Source organism: Schistocerca cancellata, chromosome 8, assembly GCF_023864275.1.
Source record: "Schistocerca cancellata isolate TAMUIC-IGC-003103 chromosome 8, iqSchCanc2.1, whole genome shotgun sequence".
NCBI classification, from domain to species: Eukaryota; Metazoa; Arthropoda; class Insecta; order Orthoptera; family Acrididae; genus Schistocerca; species Schistocerca cancellata.
This window is the reverse complement of record NC_064633.1, coordinates 342,323,114-342,342,522: the sequence shown is the minus strand read 5'-3', so window position 1 is coordinate 342,342,522 and position 19,409 is coordinate 342,323,114. Positions and strand designations below refer to the sequence as shown.

The 19,409-nt window shown below is 47.2% G+C and overlaps 1 protein-coding gene across 1 annotated transcript in view; it reads right to left on the bottom strand.

Moving 5' to 3' along the window:
• LOC126095561 (zwei Ig domain protein zig-8-like) overlaps window positions 1-12,705 on the bottom strand; it is a 371,675-nt gene extending 358,970 nt beyond the window's left edge. Inside the window, exon 1 of the mRNA XM_049910339.1 lies at window positions 12,602-12,705. Coding sequence (XP_049766296.1) covers window positions 12,602-12,644 — 43 coding nt within the window. The 5' untranslated portion in view covers window positions 12,645-12,705. The remainder of the gene's footprint in view (window positions 1-12,601) is intronic.
• Window positions 12,706-19,409: the final 6,704 nt, after the last annotated feature.

Here is a 19,409-nt window from a genome sequence, read left to right as displayed (position 1 = left end):
CGCACTGTTAATGCCTGACCACAAGGGCACTGCGGGGCTGGGTCACCGGAGAGCAGGTATCGGTGGCTAAACCGGCAATGCCCAATCCGCAACCTGGTCAGAAGGACCTCCTCTCGCCGAGATGGTCGGGAGGAGGTTGTCCAAGCAGTCGGGAGCGGTTTTACTGCCCGGAGCTTGTTTCCTTGGAGGGATGACCAAGCATCCCACCACAACGACACAAGCCTCTTACAAACGTCCCCACGAATGTCAGATGACGGGACACAATGGGAGGCTGGCCGAGGCAGGAGGACTGCAGCCTTGGCCGCAGCATCCGCAGCCTCATTCCCAGGCACTCCTACATGTCCGGGAACCCACAGAAAGCGGACAGGAGAACCATTATCAGCGAAAGAATGGAGGGACTGCTGTATCCGTTGAACCAAGGGATGGACCGGATAGGGAGCTCCAAGGCTCTGAAGAGCACTGAGTGAGTCAGAGCAGAGTACATACGATGAATGGCGGTGGCGGCGGGCATACTGAACGGCCTGATGGAGAGCAAAAAGCTCGGCCGTAAAGCTGGAACATTGGTCGAGGAGCCGGTATTTAAAGGTGGCGGCCCCGACGACAAAGGCGCAGCCGACACCACCGGCAGTTTTGGAGCCATCGGTGTAAATAAAGGTGTGATCGGCAAGTCGAGCACGAAGTTCGACAAACCGTGAGCAATATACTGCAGCCGGAGTACCCTCCTTTGGGAGTGAGCTGAGGTCGAGATAAATATGAACCGGAGCCTGGAGCCAAGGTGGTGTCGGGCTCTCACCCTCTCTGAAGGTGGTAGGGAGGGCAAAATCCAATTGTCGAAGCAGGCGACGGAAGCGGACTCCGGGGGGCAGCAGGGCAGACACATACAACCTGTACTGACGGTCGAGAGAATCGGCGAAGAAGGACTGGTAAGAGGGGTAGTCGGGCATAAACAACAGCCGGCAGGCATACCGACACAGCAGTACGTCGCGCCGGTAGGTCAATGGTAATTCGACAGCTTCAGCATAAAGATTCTCGACAGGACTAGTGTAGAAGGCTCCGGTTGCAAGACGTAACCCCCGATGGTGGATGGAGTTGAGACGGCGTAAGAGGGATGGCCGAGCAGACGAGTAGACGAAGCTCCCATAATCCAGCTTCGATCGGACTGTGGACCGATACAAGCGAAGCAGGACAGTGCGATCCGCTCCCCAATATGAACCACTAAGAACTCTGAGGACATTAAGGGAACGTGTACAACGGGCCGCCAAATAAGAGACATGCGGAGACCAACACAGTTTCCTGTCCAACGTGAGCCCCAGAAACTTAGTTGTTTCCACGAATGGGAGAACAACGGGACGGAGATGTAAGGATGGCGGAAGGAACGCTTTATATCGCCAAAAGTTGATACAAACCGTCTTCTCTTCAGAGAACCGGAAGCCATTTGCCACGCTCCATGAGTATAGGCTGTCTAGACAACGCTGAAGGCAGCGCTCCAGGAGGCATGTTCCCTGGGCACTGCAGTAGATCGCGAAGTCATCGACAAAGAGAGAGCCTGAGACATTAGGTGGAATGCAATCCATAATTGGATTGATCGTGATGGCAAAAAGGGCTACGCTCAAGACGGAGCCCTGAGGCACTCCGTTCTCCTGGAGGAAGACGTCGGACAATACGGAACCCACACGTACCCTAAACTTTTGATCCGTTAAAAAGGAATCAATAAAAAGGGGCAGGCGACCGCGTAGGCCCTACCTGTGCATAGTGCGGAGGATACCTCCTCTCCAACAGGTATCATAAGCCTTCTCCAAATCGAAGAACACGGCTACCGTTTGGCGCCGTCGCAAAAAGTTGTTCATGATGAATGTCGACAAGGTCACAAGGTGGTCAACAGCGGAGCGGCGGCGACGAAAGCCGCATTGGACATTGGTAAGTAGCCGTCGAGATTCAAGAATCCAGACTAACAGAGCATTAACCATGCGCTCCATCACAGCTTGTAAGAGAAATGGGGCGGTAACTAGAAGGAAGGTGTCTATCCTTCCTGGGTTTGGGTATAGGAACAACGACGGCGTCACGCCAACGCATGGGGACCTGACCTTCGGTCCAGACGCGATTGTAGGTACGAAGAAGGAAGCTTTTCCCCGCCGGAGAAAGGTGTGCCAGCATCTGAACGTGAATGCCATCTGGCCCCGGAGCAGAGGGTCGGGACAGTGCAAGCGCACGTTCGAGTTCCCACATAGTAAAGGGGGCATTATAAGTTTCCAGATTCAGCGAGTGGAAGGAAGGTTGCCGAGCCTCTTCTGCCTCTTTCCTGGGAAGGAAGGCAGGATGGTAATGGGCGGAGCTTGAAACCTCCGCGAAAAACCGGCCGAAGGCGTTGGAGACAGCCACAGGATCAACAAGGACCTCATTACCTGAGGTCAGGCCAGGTAACGAGGAGTGGGCCTTAATGCCCGACAGCCGGCGCAGGCTACCCCAGACGACAGAAGAGGGAGTAAAACTGTTAAAGGAGCTGGTGAAAGAGGCCCGACAAGCTTTTTTGCTGTCTTTGATGACTCTACGGCAATGCGCTCGGAGTCGTTTGTATCCAATACAATTCGCCAACGTAGGATGGCGGCAAAAGGTGCGTAAAGCACGTCGTCGAGCATGGATAGAGTCTCTACAAGCCTCATTCCACCAGGGGACAGAAACGCGACGTGAAGAAGAGGCAGTACGAGGAATGGAACGTTCGGCAGCATTGATGATAACAGCCATGAGGTATTCGACCTGACTGTCACAACTGAGAAATTCGTGGTCCGGAAAGGTCGACAAGGAGGAGTAAAGACCCCAGTCGGCTTTTGGTATGTTCCAGCTAGAATGACGTGGGGATGGGGTGTGGTGCAGGAGACGAACGACACAGGGGAAGTGGTCGCTCGAATAGGTATCAGAAAGGACATACCACTCGAACCGACGGGCAAGAGTGGTAGAACAGATCGAGAGGTCCAAGTGGGAGTAGGTATGAGTAGAGTCCAAGAGGAAAGTTGGGGTGCCAGTATTGAGACAGACAAGATTGAGATGGTTGAAGACATCCGCCAAGAGTGAGCCTCTTTGACAGGATGCAGGAGAGCCCCAAAGGGGATGATGAGCATTGAAGTCGCCGAACAATAAATACGGCGGAGGAAGCTAAACAATTAGGTGCTTCATGTCAGCCCGACTAACTGCGGATGACGGTGGAGTGTAGATGGTACAAACGGAAAAAGTAAAAGCAGAAAGAGTAATACGGACAGCTATTGCTTGGAGTGGGGTGGTCAATGGGATGGGATGGTAATAGACATCGTCCCGAACTAGCAACATGACCCCACCATGAGCTGGGATACCGTCCACAGGGGTGAGGTCATACCGCTCCGAAGTATAGTGGGCAAAGGCAATACCGTCAGTCGGGCGCAACTTGGTTTCCTGGAGACCAAGGACGAGCGGACCGTGCAGGCGGAGGAGCAGTTGTAATTCCTCCCGATTAGAGCGAATACCTCTTATGTTCCAATGTAACAAGGCCATCGCTAGTCAAAGAAGAGGGGGAACGAGACGGGGGAAGAGCTGGTCACCTCGACAGCCACGGAGGGCCATGTTTCGAGGGAACAATGCTACAACCGGTGGGAGGCGGATCCTGTTCCATCGAGTCGTCGCCAGCTGCGGCTGCTGTCCCTTGTGGTGTAGGAGGGGCAGCATCATTTGCCGACGAGAGGCCAGCTGAGCGCCTGGCAGCAGAGCGTCCTGGCGAAACTGAGGACGGCCGGGAGCAGCGACTCGGAGGAGCGTCAGACGAAACGCACCGGGGTGGAGAGGGGGAGAGAGACTTCTTCTTGGAGGCCTTCTTGGAAGTCCGAGGAGGTACAGGGATGGTGGGCTCGACCCGAAGAAGGTCTTCACGCGCGGGGTCCGTTTTGGAACGCCAGACCTCGGAAGCTGGGGTCGCGAACGTTTCCCCAATGGATGCCTGAGAAGAGGATCGCTTCTCAGGCGGCGGGGGGGGGGGAGGAGGAAGTGGAGGAAGGGTGGCCCCTGGGGCAGAGGGGGCGGGGGCCACGGGGGAGGAGGATTTGGAAGAGAGGGATTTGGGAGGTGGAGGCAGAGACCCCGGATGGGGGGAGGAGGCGGAGGGGGGACAGGATAGGGATGAGGATACCGCAGAAGGAGTGGACGCAACTGAGGCAAACGAAGCGGTCAACGGCACGGGATGGAGGCAGTCATACTTCTTCCTGGCCTCAGAATAAGAGAGACGATCCAAAGTTTTGAGTTCTTGTATCTTCTTCTCCTTCTGATATGCGGGGCAGTCTGAGGATCTAGGCGAGTGGATGCCAGGACAATTAACGCACCGAAGTGGTGGGGTGCATGTATGTTCCTCATGAAGAGGACGTCCACAATCGCCACAAAGGGGCTCAGCCTCACACCGTGACGACATGTGCCCAAAGCGCAAACAGCGAAAGCAGTGCATAGGAGGCGGGACGTAAGGTCGCACGTCGCACCGGTAGCACATCACCTTTACCTTCTCTGGGAGAACGCCCCCCTCGAAGGCGAGGATAAAGGCCCCGGTGTCGATGCGACGGTCTTTGGGGCCGCGCTGGACTCGCCGGACGAAATGCACGCCTCGGCGCTCCAGGTTGGCCCTGAGTTCCTCATCAGATTGCAGCAGGAGGTCCCGATGAAAAATAACCCCCTGCGTCCTATTTAGTGCTAGATGCGGGACAATGGACACTGGGATGTCCCCGAGGCGGTCGCACGCCTGGAGCGCCGCCGACTGTGTGGCGGAGATGGTCTTTATAAGAACGGACCCCGAACGCATCTTGCTGAGAGCCTCGATTTCCCCGAAGATGTCTTCAATGTGCTGAACAAAGAACATGGGCTTGGAGGCGGCGAACGTCACCCCATCGGTTCTAGAACAGACCAAATAGCGGGGGAAGTACTTCGCCCCAAGCCGGCGGGCCTGTCCCTCCTCCCAGGGAGTGGCCAAGGAGGAAATGGCAGGAGAACCAGAACTAGAGACAGTACCTTTTCTTTTGAAAGACTCGGCCGCAGAGCGACCTGATACGTGTTGACATTTCATCTGCGAAACGTTCGCCCCGATACCACCCACTCCGACCAGGGGCTCTCCCCACGGGCGCCACCCAGCCTCAGCAAGGGCCACCTGGCAGGATGACCGTTGCCGGGAGTCCTGATGCCCCAAGGAGACGGGCATCTACTCCTTGGCCGACGTGGGGAGGGTGCAGCTCAGGTATCGGCAGTACGATCCCTGTGTTGTCAGGGGGCTACAACCTAGAGGGTACATGACGACCCCACCACAACGGGCTGGCTACCGTGCTGGATTTCGGGTGCAATGGAAAGTCCATCAGGATCGTAGGTGCAGATGGGGACGCACTATGGGCTTAACTTGTACAACCCATCAGGCGTTTAGGCCCAATTTGAGGAATAGTGGGTACGGTTACAACGCCAGTACAATGCTGAGTGCCAAGGTCTTAGTGCACTGAGGACCAGTGGTACACCACGTAAGGCGTCCTTCCCCAAAAGGCTCGTACTTCTGTAGAATTTTGAAAAAAGGAGGTCAAACCCCAAGGGGGACCATCACATGGAATGCCGAAACGGTTGAAACTCCTTTTAGTCGCCTCTTACGACAGGCAGGAATACCTCGGGCCTATTCTTACCCCGGACCCGCAGGGGGGCTGCCGGTTGCGTCGTTCCGGCCGCAAGCACTAAGCAGGAACTATGTTACTGGCTTCCGCCAATAGCGTGGAAACCGCCACGTTTAATAAATTCCCACCACAGAATGTATCCCGACGCGGGTCAATCACAGCACATATTCCTTGCCAATTTGCTCTGGAAATTTCCGTTTGGCGTCTGCAGGTGATGTGCGAATCAGAGCGTTGTTTCGCATTCGGGAGGACGACGGTTCAATCCCGTCTCCGGCCACCCTGATTTAGGTTTTCCGTGATTTCCCTAAATCGCTTCAGGCAAATGCCGGGATGGTTCCTTTGAAAGGGCACGGCCGATTTCTTTCCCCATCCTTCCCTCACCTGAGCTTGCGCTCTGTCTCTAATGACCTCGTTGTCGACGGGACGTTAAACACTAATATCCTCCTCTCCTCCTCCTCCTCAGAGCGTTGTTTATACACTTCTGAATTTCCAGAAACCTGACCAACCTGATGCGAACCACGTGAGGATACTCCTCACACTGTGTAGGCCCAGACATTACAAGACTTTCGATTTGTCACAGCAAATTATTAGGTGGCAGCCAGAATTTGAGACTGTCGCCTTCAGCCTTCTACGGAGCCGAAGCGTGCAGAATACCGTGAATCCCGTCTTAGCTTGATTGACGGAGGAGTTCCACAAGCCCTGTCAGGGGGCTCTGACACTCGTAAGCCAGAAAAAAGCCTCTAAATGCCGCCTGGTCCCCTTTGCCGCTCTCAGAGTTCTGCGCCAGCCGGAAGGTTCTCACGTGTTCTTAGAAGAGAACTAAAAGTCTAGACGTACAACCACTGAAGTTTTATAACATGCATTATTCAGCATTAAGTAAACTCATTAGACTTTTAGCATGATGAAACTAAAGTGTCCTCCCTATCAGTAGTCGTAATAAGCGTCAGATAAATTTAGCATATAAACAGGAGCCATGCCAGATGACTTAACCTTCCACCTGCATCAGCTTTTCCTTATCCGTTCTGCCTATTTCTACGTTAGTTGCTACGTGAATTGTTTTCGTTAAGCCGCCAAAATGCAATAAGAAACCTCGATTAGTTCTTCGCGACGCGAGCTGAGAAACAATTTTAACACGCATTTCATACCAAAGTTACTGCTTGGGGACGCAATTTTGAAAAATGATTTTTCCTTGGGTTGCTTCGAATGATCTCTCTAAGTTACATGTTTCTAGGGCCACTGGTGTAGGCTGAGCGTCGAGTTGTGAAATAGAAAACATGCCGCGTCGCACTATATATATATATATATATATATATATATATATATATATATATATATATATATATAAAGAACTGAATATCACAACTTCAGAACCTTGCGTTTTGAATTTCGCAAAATCATTTCTTTGTGGGAGCCTAAGTCAATTATTAACGTTCTTTCTAAATTTCACACTTCTGGGACAATAATGTAGACTCAGTACAGATACCACAACAAATTATTGAATCTCAGTTCTGCTCCGTTAGGAGTACAAATTTTGGAAAAATCTTTCTGAGTGGGAATTTAATTTGCACAAAAAATGTTCCATCCAAATTTTGTGTCTCTGGGACCAATGATATAGACTAGGCGCTCATTCTCAAAACGTACTGCGTTGCTTCCCCAGAAATTCAGCCCTTTAGGTGTTAAATTTTACAGAAACGCTATCTTAATGAGAACATACGGTGAATAATTAACATCCCACCAAATTTCATGTCTCTAGGATCAATGTTTTGCGCAGGGTGTGGATACGGCAACACCCCTTTCACATTGCTTCTTCAATTTTGAAAAGTTGTTTCTTAGCAAGCACCTGACTACCTATATCTCATAGCTACCATTTATCCAACAAAGATCTTAATTTGCTCAACTACTTTCAGCGTCTTCAGGTGTTCCTGAATACCTAGAGAAGCCGGCAGCAGTCCTCAGCTACATTTTTAAACCGTATGAACAATAATTTTTTTGAAACTTCCTGGCAGATTAAAACTGTGTGCCCGACCGAGACTCGAACTCGGGACCTTTGTCTTTCGCGGGCAAGTGCTCTACCATCTGAGCTACCGAAGCACGACTCACGCCCGGTCCTCACAGCTTTACTTCTGCCAGTACCTCGTCTCTCTGCCAGTACCTCTGGAAGGTAGGAGACGAGGTACTGGCAGAAGTAAAGCTGTGAGGACCGGGCGTGAGTCGTGCTTCGGTAGCTCAGATGGTAGAGCACTTGCCCGCGAAAGGCAAAGGTCCCGAGTTCGAGTCTCGGTCGGGCACACAGTTTTAATCTGCCAGGAAGTTTCATATCAGCGCACACTCGGCTGCAGAGTGAAAATCTCATTCAGGAAATAATTTTTTTCTATATTTAAAGTACAAACAAATTTATTTCTAAGCAGAGTTTTACATGCCCATTCGATAGAGCGGTCCTGAATTAGCTTTTTTCGATATTCCTTTTATCGATCTGTATTAACAGGGATAGTAAGCCACGAGAATAACGGGTCCTCCAGTAGCGACTGAGCAGTGCTGCTGCACGGCGCAAGCAGCCAGCGCGGGCCAGGGCGACGCCGCCACTGCTGGGGTACCGGTTAATCTTTGTTCTTTACTGTCTTTTAACACACATCGATAAAACGAATATCGAAAAAACTAATTCGGGACCACTATGCCGAATGCGCACGTAAAATCCGCTTTAAAAATCGCTTTGTTGGTAACGGGAAACAAACCGACGTTTTCTTCGACAATGAGCGTCGTGCAGAAAACATGATGAGCAGTATCTGTTTATGGTGATTCCAGATACACGTCGTAAAAACGTCACTGCAATAATCTGCCGAAACACCATTGAAAATGTGTGTCATGACTCGTAGAAGGGTCACCCGGTATAATATTCTTAGGATAACAACTTGCAAGTATATAAATTTGCCATACAGAAACTTCAGAAGTAATAACTTTAGACTGTTAGTATGTGTCGGTCGCCCGATTTCATACGCCGTGTTTCAGGGTACGATTCCCAGTCAGAACTAGAATTTTTTTCTGGAACTTAGTGTGACTGTCACCAGTAGCGAAGCTTTGTACATTTTCATGTCGTACTTCGGAGTCTACGTGAAACTGCAGCTATCTCTGTAAGTGGGTGTAGAGACCAGCTCCTTGGAAATTAGAACGGAAGCTCATAATGTCTTTAATGTCCTGTGGTACTGAAACCAAACTTGTAGACGGAGAATTTGCTTGTAATGCCCTGCCAGCTTTATGGAACTCTGTATTTCATTCACACTGAACATCATTTCGATAGAACAACTGCAGGTTCTCATAAGCATGGATACACCCGCACACTTGATCCTCGTTCAGCTGAGTTACTAATGACAGTTTTTGTTATAATATTGAACGTGCGACGTCGAAGGTTTGCAGAGTCCAACAGTGCCGCCGTCATCTACAAATGTGAGTATACGTACGGCTCTCGGGTCAACGCACCGCTCCCTGCAGGAACGTCCGCTCCAGTCAACTCCACAACAAAAGCTGTAGCCGAGAAAAACTACCATGAAACTGCGCTATGCAGCGACGACCGTTGCGCTTCAGCCTTCCCACAACAGTTTATGCTATCTTTATTTTATTGAAACGTTGTTATTTGATCCTCTTGTTACTTCCCTTTCGTTATCTTTCCATTTTCATTTTTTTGGTTATTGTTCCAATCACAATATGTATTGAAATATGAGAGAGAGACCAATATACATATTCTCAAAGTTTGTCATCTTCTTCCATTACAATACTAATTCTAGAGCTCTCGTAGTGTATTCAGTTTAGAAAGATTTCGATAATCAGTTTTTATTTTTTACCAACTTCAGTGTGTCTGAAGACAAGTATATTTTTCAGATGGTTAAAAACAAATAAAAATTTGTATGCTTAAATAAGACTGAGAATACTTTAAAGAACTCTACTTCTAAATGAACCTTCTTTTAATTACTTTGAACAATCATCTGTGCGTTATGCATACATCAACAACCACTAAGACACCTTTGTATTATATATGCACCCAGGTGAAGAATGCATAGCAGTTTGGACTCATTTTTACATTTTTATGACTTTCACTACAGTAGAATGATAGATTCTGAAGATGGTTATTGTACAGCCGAAACTGGTAACTATGTTCAATAAACTTTGCGATGAAGACAATTAAATAACTTATCTAATGACTTCAGTGTCAATGGGACGCTGAAACGTAAGCTTCCTTCTTTGTTTGGCCAATTAGATTTCAAACGCTTCCGGTGTAGTCGCACTTCACAACTTAACAGTAAAATAGAATAAAAAACCATTTTTAGATTCTCTTTCAACAGTACTTTCACATGTTGAACAATAACTGAAGTCTCGGCTCTTATTCAAGTTTACTTTTCAGTATGCCGTGACATTATTTTGAAACCGGATTGCAAGTGGACATTGGCAGCCTGTGTTCTTTTGTCAGCGTTATAGGAAAGTATACAAAATAGCTGTACAGCAGTTTTGCTGCTTACGTTTTGAATGACATACAGAACTCGTTGCGAAGCTAGGTAGTATACTGATGTTTCCCAAGATCTCAGGATATGAATGAGTTAGTTAAGGAACGGTGTTCCATAAGAAATTTTACAGAATTCTAGAACTGTCTCACTTCGGGGCGAGCAGAACTATTTCGTGAAACGTTTAGATATACCTATCACAAAGTCAAGCATAAATGCACTAGAATTTTTTTTTAAAAAAAAGGTGGATATGACCTGGGCAAGATTGGGGATGTAAAAGAAGGGATCTAGCTTCTCGACTTACCTGGCAGCTTCACTTACCTGGCAGCTTCAAAGCCATTTAAACCAAAACATCGCGCTTTTCTTACAAGTTAACCTTATTTCCCAAGCGCATTGAGATCGCTTAGACCCACCCTGTGTCAATGTATGGTGAATGGGTATAAGAGCAAATACAAATAAATCTTCGTGCTTCTAGAGAGTGGGATGCAGCTTCGATGGGCAGCATCCGAGAATGGACGTGCGTCTGTAGTAAGAGGTGTCAAAGAGTTGATCCTAAACTTCTATGACACGTTGTGTCATATTGCACGACATGAAAAATACCACACTGGATGACATGCCATCATATATAATGTCACTTTATTTGATACGATGCGTTGTATTACATGATGTGGCTACTAATACTGACAAGGAAAAAAGCGAGAATATGTCAAGACATTCTGATTTAAAGGTCTTTGAAGCTGCCTGGTCAATCGAAAAGCTAGTTGCCTTCTTTTACATCCTTAACTCTGCCCAGGACATGTTCGCCTTTTTTGATCTACGACATGAGCATTTTTCATTCTGGTTCCCAACTTTCATTTGACCATAATTTTTAAATTAGACCGCTATAGCTTGGCAATCGATGTAGGTTTTTGTCGTCTCGTGTGACGATTGTTTCGGTGTAGGTATCTTTGTGCTTCAAACCCTGCTACTTATATCGTGGTAACGGATAAAGCTTTCACAAAACAGGAAAACCATTAATCACGTGTACTTGTCTACCTACAAAAATTGATCCGATTCGCAGGAGTTTGAAACAGAAGGGCGCGCGTAAAAAAAAATACAAAAACATGTTTTTTAAACGTAAAATCCGAATGATTCTGAAGCCGAGTTTTCAATTTTATCGCAATAATGCATTTTTTTAATTTATTTGGTTCGCTTTAAACCGTTATCACGCGTTCATTTCACTTGAGAACGTTTTTTACGTGTTACATTTAACTCGACTTTAGACCATGGTATCTCGACAGCAGATAAAGATTACTTGAAAAAAACTCGTTTTGACTTTATCCAATTATCTACCTTCATGCAAAGTTTCAAACGATTCGCACAAATTTAAGAAACAGAAGTGGCGCACTTTAAAAAAGAACTCCAGGAAAACGTTAAACTATCATATCTCGACAATGGATAAATATTATTGCATAAAAAAATGTCGTTTCGGCTTTATGCATTTATCTACCGTAGTGCAGAGTTTGAACCGATTAGTACAAGTTTAAAGTATAGAAGTGGCGCGCTTCGAAAACGTCCCGTAAAAACATGTTTTTTCACGTGGAATCCACACGAAGGAAGATTATTTTTAAACGGTTAAAACTTATTTTAGACCAAGGTCCGATGCACTGGTGGTCCAGTTTCGATCCATCAGTCTCGCTCCAGTCCAGAGTTTAAGGGTGACTGTTTTTGCACATAAAATCCTAAAGAGGGTGATAGTTTTTGTGTAAAACCCGAACGGTGTTCACACAAATAGTGCCATTAACTAATCATTAATTTCAGCCAAATTAAAATATTTTGCAAAAGGAATTAATCGATATGCACAATTTTCCTGGGTGCCAGGTCCGGTTCGTCGTTCATACTTTGCTTAACACACTTAACATAGCTACAGTAAGAATGTCTGTACAAATGGCCGGTGGTCCGGGCTAAACACGAAAAATTTTACCCCACGTTCCCAGCTCAAATAGCAACTGAGCACCAAGACCCTCCCCAAACCCGATTCTGCGCGCAGCCTTTTCCGACATACTTGTTACAGCGCTACTGATGTTTCTTTCGCCTCGTATGGAATGCTAACGCCAGTATTCGAGTCGTCTGTATCTGGATTCTTGTCGAGATCTCTTCCTTAATTTATTTACTTCATATTCGATACATAGGCGGATCACAAAAGAGTTTACGTGAATCCAGCAACAAGAAACCGAAGAAACACAAAGCACAAAAAATAACGGAAAAGACTAAATAACAAGGCGCGCAATTTGAGGGTAGATACAAAAAGAAAAACGCCAAGAAGACATGTGCTTATATTTGAATTTTTTCGTCATACCAGAAAAGATGTCAATACCCAAGAAGAAGCAAAGTGTACAATCGAATGTCACATATAGGGTGCTAATGCCACAATGTTGCACGACTGTGGTGTATGTAAATACAGTTTGAGCAGTCACTCACCCAGAACGAAGAGTGACAGAAAGATGAGCGTCCAAGGCCTCATGGCAGCCAACTCGTTCCAGCTGCTGGTAAGAATGTCATGCGTCACTGAAACGCATCGCCGGACGACTGTCCTCGAAACGCTTCAAGAGGAGCTCGCTGGACTTGATACCGACACAGGACGCAGCTAACTCTTTTAAACAGAAGTTAATGGGTCCATCAAACACTATTACTGTTCAGTATCTTGTTATGGTTTTCTCAGTAGCGCTAAACCACCTGAAGGTTATTTCAAGTGGCGTGTGTCTCTCAAATTTCCACGCTATCATTTTGACTGTGGTCTGCCGTCCGTCACCACTACGCGAGAATACACTCAGTGTTCAGTCAAATCCAAGATACAACACAGGCAAATGCAGAGTATCTAAAAGATAACCGCCCGTCTACTTGAAGGAGACCGGCTGCTATGTTAAGAGTTCCTCGTGTGCACACGAGGCGATCGCTACGTCAACACGACACGCAGGTAACGCAGCAAGCAGCCACCGCTGTGTAGAGAGGAGAGTCGCACAGCGGCTGCCGTGCCACTACTGGCAGCAGGCGGCGACCCACTGCGCTTCAAACACGGCCGCGCCGCTCGGCGCATGCGCCTTGGTTACTCCGCGCGACTGTCAAAGCGCCCCACAGACAGACGATCTGATTTGTTCGGCCCGGAGGAATCACGCAGCATCTCTAGGCGGACAAGCGTGCGGCGCCTGATTTTCCACAGCCCGCTCTCGGTTTCTGTGGAGAATGCGGCCGCACGGGACAGGCTTTCTGTTGCATCGAAAGGGAAGAGAATCGGTGTCCCACTGATGCTGCTGCAAGATGCACATAATGTATGAGGGGCATTCGAATAACAAGCTGGAGGCCTGTAAACAGTATTGACCAATACAGGCACTTGTCGCACTGACAAGGAAACGTCACTAACTCGATCTCACATATTAAGGAGAAAAAAATCACACTTGCAAGACATCAGCCACAACCTTCGATGCCGCGTGAAAATTTGGACTATAATTATCATAGTTTGCAGTCATGGCTTGAATGTAGAGAATTTAAACTTTGTGAGCACCGGCTGTTTGTTATTCGCTGCGCCCCACTGGAGCAGCTAAACGCCCGAGAGCGAAGTACTGCACAATAGGCGTGGGAAAAACCGGCCGGCTAAAACCGATACCGGTATTTTAGTTCTCAGCAACCGTTACTTTTCGGTATTTGTGTGGTCTCGGCTATGACAGGTTTCTCATGTTTTGCTAATAGCCGGGTAAAAAACCGGCACACCGTTTCGCCATAGTAGCAAGTACTAAAATTTTTCGTTTTTAAATAAAACTTTGTTTAAAAACGAATAATGCTTTTTCGTAACTTTTCCATTGCTTTGAAATATTGGGTTATTACAGAAATTGGAAAAGCGACGATCACTACTTTAATTAAAACGCCAGCGGTTAGAGACTTGCAACAAAAACATGGCATAAGAATCAGTACAGCATTGCAGGAACAATGACGTATCTGTTTGGCGTGTGACGTGACCTATTATGCGGTACGCGTTTATGCACAGTGTGCACGTATTGCCCCCACAAGCTCCATAAAGTAGTTTCTAGCTGTCGTCCTCAGACATCAGTTGTATTGCAGAATGGTTCAAATGGCTCTGAGCACTGTGGAACTTAACATCTAAGGTCATCAGTCCCCTAGAACTTAGAACTGCTTAAACCTAACTAACATAAGGACATCACACACATCAATGCCCGAGGCAGGATTCGAACCTGCGACCGTAGCAGTCGCTCGGTTCCGGACTGAAGCGCAGAATGGTACTGTTGGAAGTATTTTACAAAGTGCAGTAGCAACGAAGTATAATAATCCATTTGCTGTGAAAGATTAAAACCGGAAGGAGGCACAAACAAACTTACATCATGTATGGAGAAAAGATCCACAATGTTCATTGGAAGAGAAGGTAAATTTGATTGATAAATCTACACTCCTGGAAATTGAAATAAGAACACCGTGAATTCATTGTCCCAGGAAGGGGAAACTTTATTGACACATTCCTGGGGTCAGATACATCACATGATCACACTGACAGAACCACAGGCACATAGACACAGGCAACAGAGCATGCACAATGTCGGCACTAGTACAGTGTATATCCACCTTTCGCAGCAATGCAGGCTGCTATTCTCCCATGGAGACGATCGTAGAGATGCTGGATGTGGTCCTGTGGAACGGCTTGCCATGCCATTTCCACCTGGCGCCTCAGTTGGACCAGCGTTCGTGCTGGACGTGCAGACCGCGTGAGACGACGCTTCATCCAGTCCCAAACATGCTCAATGGGGGACAGATCCGGAGATCTTGCTGGCCAGGGTAGTTGACTTACACCTTCTAGAGCACGTTGGGTGGCACGGGATACATGCGGACGTGCATTGTCCTGTTGGAACAGCAAGTTCCCTTGCCGGTCTAGGAATGGTAGAACAATGGGTTCGATGACGGTTTGGATGTACCGTGCACTATTCAGTGTCCCCTCGACGATCACCAGTGGTGTACGGCCAGTGTAGGAGATCGCTCCTCACACCATGATGCCGGGTGTTGGCCCTGTGTGCCTCGGTCGTATGCAGTCCTGATTGTGGCGCTCACCTGCACGGCGCCAAACACGCATACGACCACCATTGGCAACAAGGCAGAAGCGACTCTCATCGCTGAAGACGACACGTCTCCATTCGTCCATCCATTCACGCCTGTCGCGACACCACTGGAGGCGGGCTGCACGATGTTGGGGCGTGAGCGGAAGACGGCCTAACGGTGTGCGGGACCGTAGCCCAGCTTCATGGAGACGGTTGCGAATGGTCCTCGCCGATACCCCAGGAGCAACAGTGTCCCTAATTTGCTGGGAAGTGGCGGTGCGGTCCCCTACGGCACTGCGTAGGATCCTACGGTCTTGGCGTGCATCCGTGCGTCGTTGCGGTCCGGTCCCAGGTCGACGGGCACGTGCACCTTCCGCCGACCACTGGCGACAACATCGATGTACTGTGGAGACCTCACCCCCCACGTGTTGAGCAATTCGGCGGTACGTCCACCCGGCCTCCCGCATGCCCACTATACGCCCTCGCTCAAAGTCCGTCAACTGCACATACGGTTCACGTCCACGCTGTCGCGGCATGCTACCAGTGTTAAAGACTGCGATGGAGCTCCGTATGCCACGGCAAACTGGCTGACACTGACGGCGGCGGTGCACAAATGTTGCGCAGCTAGCACCATTCGACGGCCAACACCGCGGTTCCTGGTGTGTCCGCTGTGCCGTGCGTGTGATCATTGCTTGTACAGCCCTCTCGCAGTGTCCGGAGCAAGTATGGTGGGTCCGACACACCGGTGTCAATGTGTTCTTTTTTCCATTTCCAGGAGTGTATTATTTCATTGATGTGCTATAAATTTGGGATACTAACTGACCCCTTAATTTTGTTAAAAAAGGTCGTAATTCCTCCATCTGTATTAAGGTGTTGGTTTTATTGGCAACTAGTTTCGATGTTGTTACAACATCATCCTCAGGCCCATACTTGTTGACAGCAACCGTATGTGTCTAACACTAGTAGTCAGTGGTGAGATAGGCGTGTTCCATGCGGAAGGCAGGTAGTAACTTAATTTTGTGGTTGCTTCAGGGTGAAAAAATTATACCATTCAAAAGTGACGATGCGGGAAAGTCTTCAACTCGTGAATTTTCGCTCTTGCCATCGCCGTGCTTGTCAGCTTCAACTTCACCATCTTTCCTCGAGACAATGAGATCGGTTTCTGCCACAGCCTCGACTGCATATCGATCGTCATCTCCTACTCCTTCACCTTCATTAAAATTTTTCAGACTTTTCCGAAGCCTATATAAAACAAGTAATCAGTTATTTCAGAGACCAGTTGTTTTGAACGGTTTTAACAGGCAGATTAAACTAGAGACGATGAAAATCTATGTAACCAAAAGGCGTTTGTTTCAACGATTACCGCAAGGGCAGAGGTGCGGGGGGGGGGGGGGGGGGGACACTTCTGCGAACGTGTTTTGAACGGCATGTGCACCTAACATGTCACCTCACTCACATATGTGTTCCATAATACTTATATACTGTATAAGTCTGAAAATCAAAAGGAATAAATCTAAGCAACTGAATAATTATTATGAAATGGAGTTAATGATTTCCAATTTACAATTTAATCACGCCAGTCACTTTGAAGAACGGTACACCTCCTGCAAATGCACTTCATTTTAACTGTGTCAGCTTTTCGATACAAAGAAAATAACGCGCAACAGCGATGTTAATAATTAAATAGCGTTACGTTACGTCTTTAATGACACACGCATTCATTTCTGCATTTTTGTATTGGAACAAAGCGAAGGCGACTGTGGCATAAGCTGCAGGTTAGAAAGCGCTCACTTTGACACATTGACCATAGCACCGTCGCTTGTTTGTTGACCGATACTATGAATACGAACATGTTACTCCGCTGTACAGTACTTCACGCCCGGCCATTAGCCAGCTATAGTGGGGCGGAGCAAGTGACAGCCGGTACGCGCGAATTTTAAAAGCTATAGATTTTAAGTCATAACTGCATACGTAGAGAACTGCAGCCCAAATTTACGCGCGGGATTGACCTCTGGGACTGATATCATTCAAGTGTGCTGCTTTTCTATAAAAATATGAGGTCGAATTGGTGATGTTTTCTTTTGAAACATAAGGCGGTGAATGGCTTGATTCTCAGTTATACTATTTTGTTTTGTCGTAAACGTTTTGATAAGAAACAGCTAAATCAATTTTTGTACTTATTACTTAGGGTGCTGCAACAGCGCATTATTATGTGATTATTTTGAAGCTGAATTTTCACAAGAACACCTCTCTTATCTTCAAATGTGTGAAATCTTATGGGACGTAACTGCTAAGGTCATCAGTCCGTAAGCTTACACACTACTTAACCTAAATTATCCTAAGGACAAACACACACACACCCATGCCCGAGGGAGGACTCGAACCTCCGCCGGGACCAGCCGCACTGTTCATAACTGCAGCGTCCTAGACCGCTCGGCTAATCCCGCGCGGCACAAAATTCCAAATTTTCCTTTTAGCAACGAATAACAAACAGTAGCTTGCCGCCTCCTCTCCTTTGCGTCGTCGTACTGACCATGACGCGTTCTTCTTATAGGTGTAATGACCATTATACCCGTAAATAAAGAGTTTTATTTTACATTGTCTTTGAGGCCATAGAAGTCGTGGAAAAGAACTCTTTTTTGTTTAAGCAGGATATAATCAAACCGTAGTATACACTTGCATCTTAACTGAAACAAAACAAACCATATTTCTTTCATTATACAGTCTAAGAAACGAATTCGGAAGTAACTTTTTTCTTTATAAAAATCCATAGACTAATTAAATAAGAGGTGGTAATATTGACGATTAGAAATAAATATTTTGTACACTCATCTTCTTTACGTTCAGGTTTTTCATCCACCAACACGTTTTTATGGTTCACATTAGAGTTACATTCACTGATACGACATTTCCTTTCATTTCGAATTTATTCTCCTTTTTTCGTGTCTAAATTCATTGTTCTTCAATATACGAAAGTCACTCCAAAAGAAATGCACATTATTTTTGTAAAAATGTAGTTTTCTATCTGCATGTGTGAAAGTTTTACAGTGTGTAGATACATCCTTCCCGCTTGTTTCCAAACTTAGTTCAACCTGTTCCCGTGAGTGGCGTCGTCACAGCATGTCTTCACGATGGCTGCTACACTTGACGTTCATCAGAAGCAACGTGCTGTCATAGAATTCCTGTGCTGTGAAAGCGAGACAGTGGTAAACATCCACAAGAGATTGAAAAAGGTGTAAGGAGATGCTGCTGTCGATCGCAGTACAGTTAGTCGGTGGGCAAGCAGGTTACGTGATGAAAGCGGGCACGGCAGTATTGAGGACTGCCCTCGCAGCGGCAGGCCTCGTACTGCACACACTCCAGGCAATGTGCAGAGAGTTAACGAATTGGTGACTGCTGACAGTGAATGGATTGTCATGCTACGTTGAGATAGGGGAAGGAAGTGTTTGCAGAATACTGAAAGTGCTGGCGTTAAAAAAGTTTTGTGCCAGGTGGGTTCCCAGGATGTTGACAGTGGCTCACGAAGAAACAAGAGAAACAGCGAACTTTTGGAACAGTACGAGAATGGTGGAGATGAATTTCTTGGAAGAATTGTGACAGGTGATGAAACATGGCTTCACCATTTTTCACCAGAGACGAAGAGGCAATCAGTGGAGTTACATCATGCAAATTCACCCAAGAAAAAAATTTAAAACCACACCTTCTGCTGGAAAAGTTATGGCTACGGTGTTTTTCGATTCCGAAGGACTCTTACTTGTGGTCATCATGCCAAGTGGAACCACCATAAATTCTGATGCGTATGTGACGACACTGAAGAAACTTCAAGCTCGACTGAGTCGTGTTCAACCACATCGGCAAAAGCAGGGTGTTTTTCTGTTGCACGACAATGCACGGCCACATGTCAGTCAAAAAACCATGGAAGCGATCACAAAACTCGGATGGACAACACTGAAACACCCGCCTTACAGTCCTAACCTGGCTCCAGGTGACCATCGTCTCTTTGAGAAACTGAAAGACTCTCTTCGTGGAACAAGGTTTGAAGATGATGACTCCCTTGTGCACGCTACCATACAGTCGCTCCAACAGGTTGGTCCAGAATTTTACCGTGCGGGTATACAGGCGCTGGTTCCAAGATGGCGTAAGGCAGTTGAGAGGGATAGAAAGTATGTGGAGAAATGAAAATATTGTTC